Source organism: Rhinolophus hipposideros, assembly GCF_964194185.1.
Source record: "Rhinolophus hipposideros genome assembly, chromosome: 2".
Classification (NCBI taxonomy): Eukaryota; Metazoa; Chordata; class Mammalia; order Chiroptera; family Rhinolophidae; genus Rhinolophus; species Rhinolophus hipposideros.
In genome coordinates, this window is record NC_138048.1 from 98393943 (window position 1) to 98396779 (window position 2837).

Consider the following 2837-nt stretch of genomic DNA (forward strand, 5'->3'; position numbering starts at 1 on the left):
CTTAGAATAGATGTTACTTTTACCATTGAGATGGATAATTTTATTTTCATTTTTTGGAAAATTTTATAGAGGTTAAATCACTTCTGAGAGGGTTCAATATTAAATCTATTTCAAATCCAAAAATTTATCTGCAAAACCAATAAATACACATATTTTGCAGGAAAATATGCATACATTTAATATTTTATATAATTTTTATTAAGTTGATTTATTTTATAAATAATGTCCCAAATTTTTCTGTATAAATATCAATCACAGCTCCTCTAAGATAGATGCCACTTAATGTGTTAAACATAGAAAAAAACAAATCAGTCTTGAGAATGTATATTCTACCTTTATATCTTAAACTTAGAACATAAACTAAATGACAGGAAACTAGTGCTTCAACAATGCTAAGCAGATTGGCCAGAACACTGATAAAACTTTAGTGAAGAGGAAATAAAACATAATGAAAACCATTATTTCCCAATAGAAATTAGTTTATTAACTATGAACCAGGACTTTTGCCATAATTAGAAAGCAGTCATTCAGCAGGGGATTATTACAGCAAAATCCTGAACATAGATTATCACTAATCATGAAGAATATATGAGGGTATCTTTTCATTCTTTCAACAAATAATTTTGATGGTTCTGCTTCTTCTGAGGCTCTATCCTGTGTATTGAAAACAAAAGCCAGATGTCCGTCAATTCTGTTTTATGGCTTCTTGAGAAGAGAAGATTTACTGAAGGTCTTCTGATTTTGAACTCTCGTTGGACTTGGCTGCTTGCACATCCCCTAATCCTGCAGTGCCTCAGTTCAGTATGTTGAAGGGAGTGCTATCTCTTAGCTTATTAGGAAGATGCTAGTTAGGTAGTTGATAAAACTTGACAGAAAGCAAAAAAAATCTGAAAAATGTGCTGGAATTAGCAGTCAAACCAAGGAGGCCCCACCTCAAGAAAGGTAGATGATAATTGCGTTGGCAGGCAAGTAACAGTGACCATCCAAATTAGAAAGCTAGTGATGGTTGTGTGTCGTGTGGAATGCGTTCGGTGTGTCCATCACACTCAATCTCAAAAACAGTAACACAAGTTTTAGGATCAACCTTTAAAACAAAGACTGTTAACAGAGCTACAGGAAAAAACCCGGTGATAATGACTAATTAATAAGTCCTGGAATTATATTTGGGGTTAATGTAACAAGAGTCTTAAGACACATGAAGTAATTCAGTGGAATATAGAGGGGGTGACCACTTAGTACAATCTGCTTCATTGGACAATTTCCAGCAGCCATAAGTGCAACAAGTTGATCAGTATCAATTTAGAGGTCTGCAACCACTGCTTAAATACCTCAGAGGAGGGAAGGTACTTGGCATATAGCTCAGAGACCAGAAGTTTCTAGAAAAATAGCTCAGCGGTTGGCAGCTTATGGGCCTATAACTCGGATATTGGCAATTTCTCATTAAATGCTTTTGGGATGGAAAGCTGCTGGCAACATAACAGGACGGTGAGAAGCCACTGGGTATGAAGCCAAAATTTTGGTAGCTTCTATAGTCCACACTACCCAGTTTGCAGTGGTGTAGAGGTCGGAAGCTCTTGGATAAGCAGTTAAGTTTCTCAAGGCATTGGGAGCCTTTGCTGAAGATGTCACAGGCTTTAGGTGTCCAGCAATGGGATACATACCCCTTTGTCTGAGTGCGTGGGCTGCAGCTGGGGCTGGGTCCGATGTTGGTAGTTTTACAGGCAGCGTGTACTTCGCCTACTGATGGAGAGTTGCAGCACACATAGCAGTTCGATGGGTCCCAACTTGCGGTGCAGGTCTTCGTCTCACAGCTGGGAGATTTGCAACTGGGCATGCCGCCATAGGTTTCTTGGCAGTTATCCAGGAGCCAGAGATTTCCTTGGTACTTACTGGGTAAGCAAACTCCAAAGGTTGGGCTTACATCACTGGAGCAAAAAGCAACAGAAGGACTCACTGGGACATAACGGTTAATTCTGTAGAATGTGCCACTGCACTCTGCAGGATAACCCAGAAGAGACATGGAGCCTGAGTGCATGCTCAGCAATGGCTGTTAAGGAATGTTGAGGCTGGGGCCTGAGGACTTTTATATCTTCTCTGATGATTGTCTGCAGCCTCTCTAGACTCTCTTCCTTCTCACCCCCTGGGACAATCACACAGCAACATCTCATTAATGTATTGTTTAGCTACAGCTGCTGATATCTCCACACTCATGTAAAAATACGTTTATTTTGATTCTTCAAACTATCTATAATCGCCACTTTGACCATCAACCATCACTCATCATCTGTAGACCACAGTTTCAGTGAACAGTGATTTTAATGTTAATAATAGTCAAGCTCTCATCCGGCAATCAGTGGTTAATAAGAGTTGGTGTGTCTATGGGCTCCTGCAGCATAGTTATTAAAAAGTTAACGAGGATTCAAATAAAACAAGGAACCTGTACTTCTCCATTCTTTTGACTATTGCAAAATACTGTACGACTCAATCCTATATTCTGAAATAAGCCAAAGATTTGGTTGTCTAAACATTGGTGCTCAAAAGAGAGGGTAAGATATTGAGCCACTAAGAGAAAGAATTGTTTCCCCAAAATATGCATTATAATCTTAACTGTGTCAGGCCTTGTACTGGTGACAGCTTCTCCTCTGATGTTATTTGGAGAATTCCATCTAAGACACACAACGATCCCCGTGACACTTAATGACATACACAGGCCAAAAATTAACTTGTCTTCTTGCGTTAGTTGTTGCTAAGTAACCAAGACATTTATGAGATCCCTTTCTTAAAGAGTTTCTGCAATATGTAATATCAAAGAAGGCCGATTTCTCAAGATTATACCT

General features: G+C 38.9%; 1 protein-coding gene across 1 annotated transcript; it reads right to left on the reverse strand.

Annotated features, from left to right (window-relative positions):
• Window positions 1-1294: 1294 nt before the first annotated feature.
• KRTAP24-1 (keratin associated protein 24-1) lies at window positions 1295-2035 on the reverse strand (the record flags this gene model as incomplete). Its single annotated transcript, XM_081070524.1, has 1 exon — window positions 1295-2035. The coding sequence occupies one exon, from the start codon at window positions 2033-2035 to the stop codon at window positions 1295-1297; it is 741 nt and encodes a 246-aa protein (XP_080926650.1).
• Between the last annotated feature and the right edge of the window lie 802 nt (window positions 2036-2837).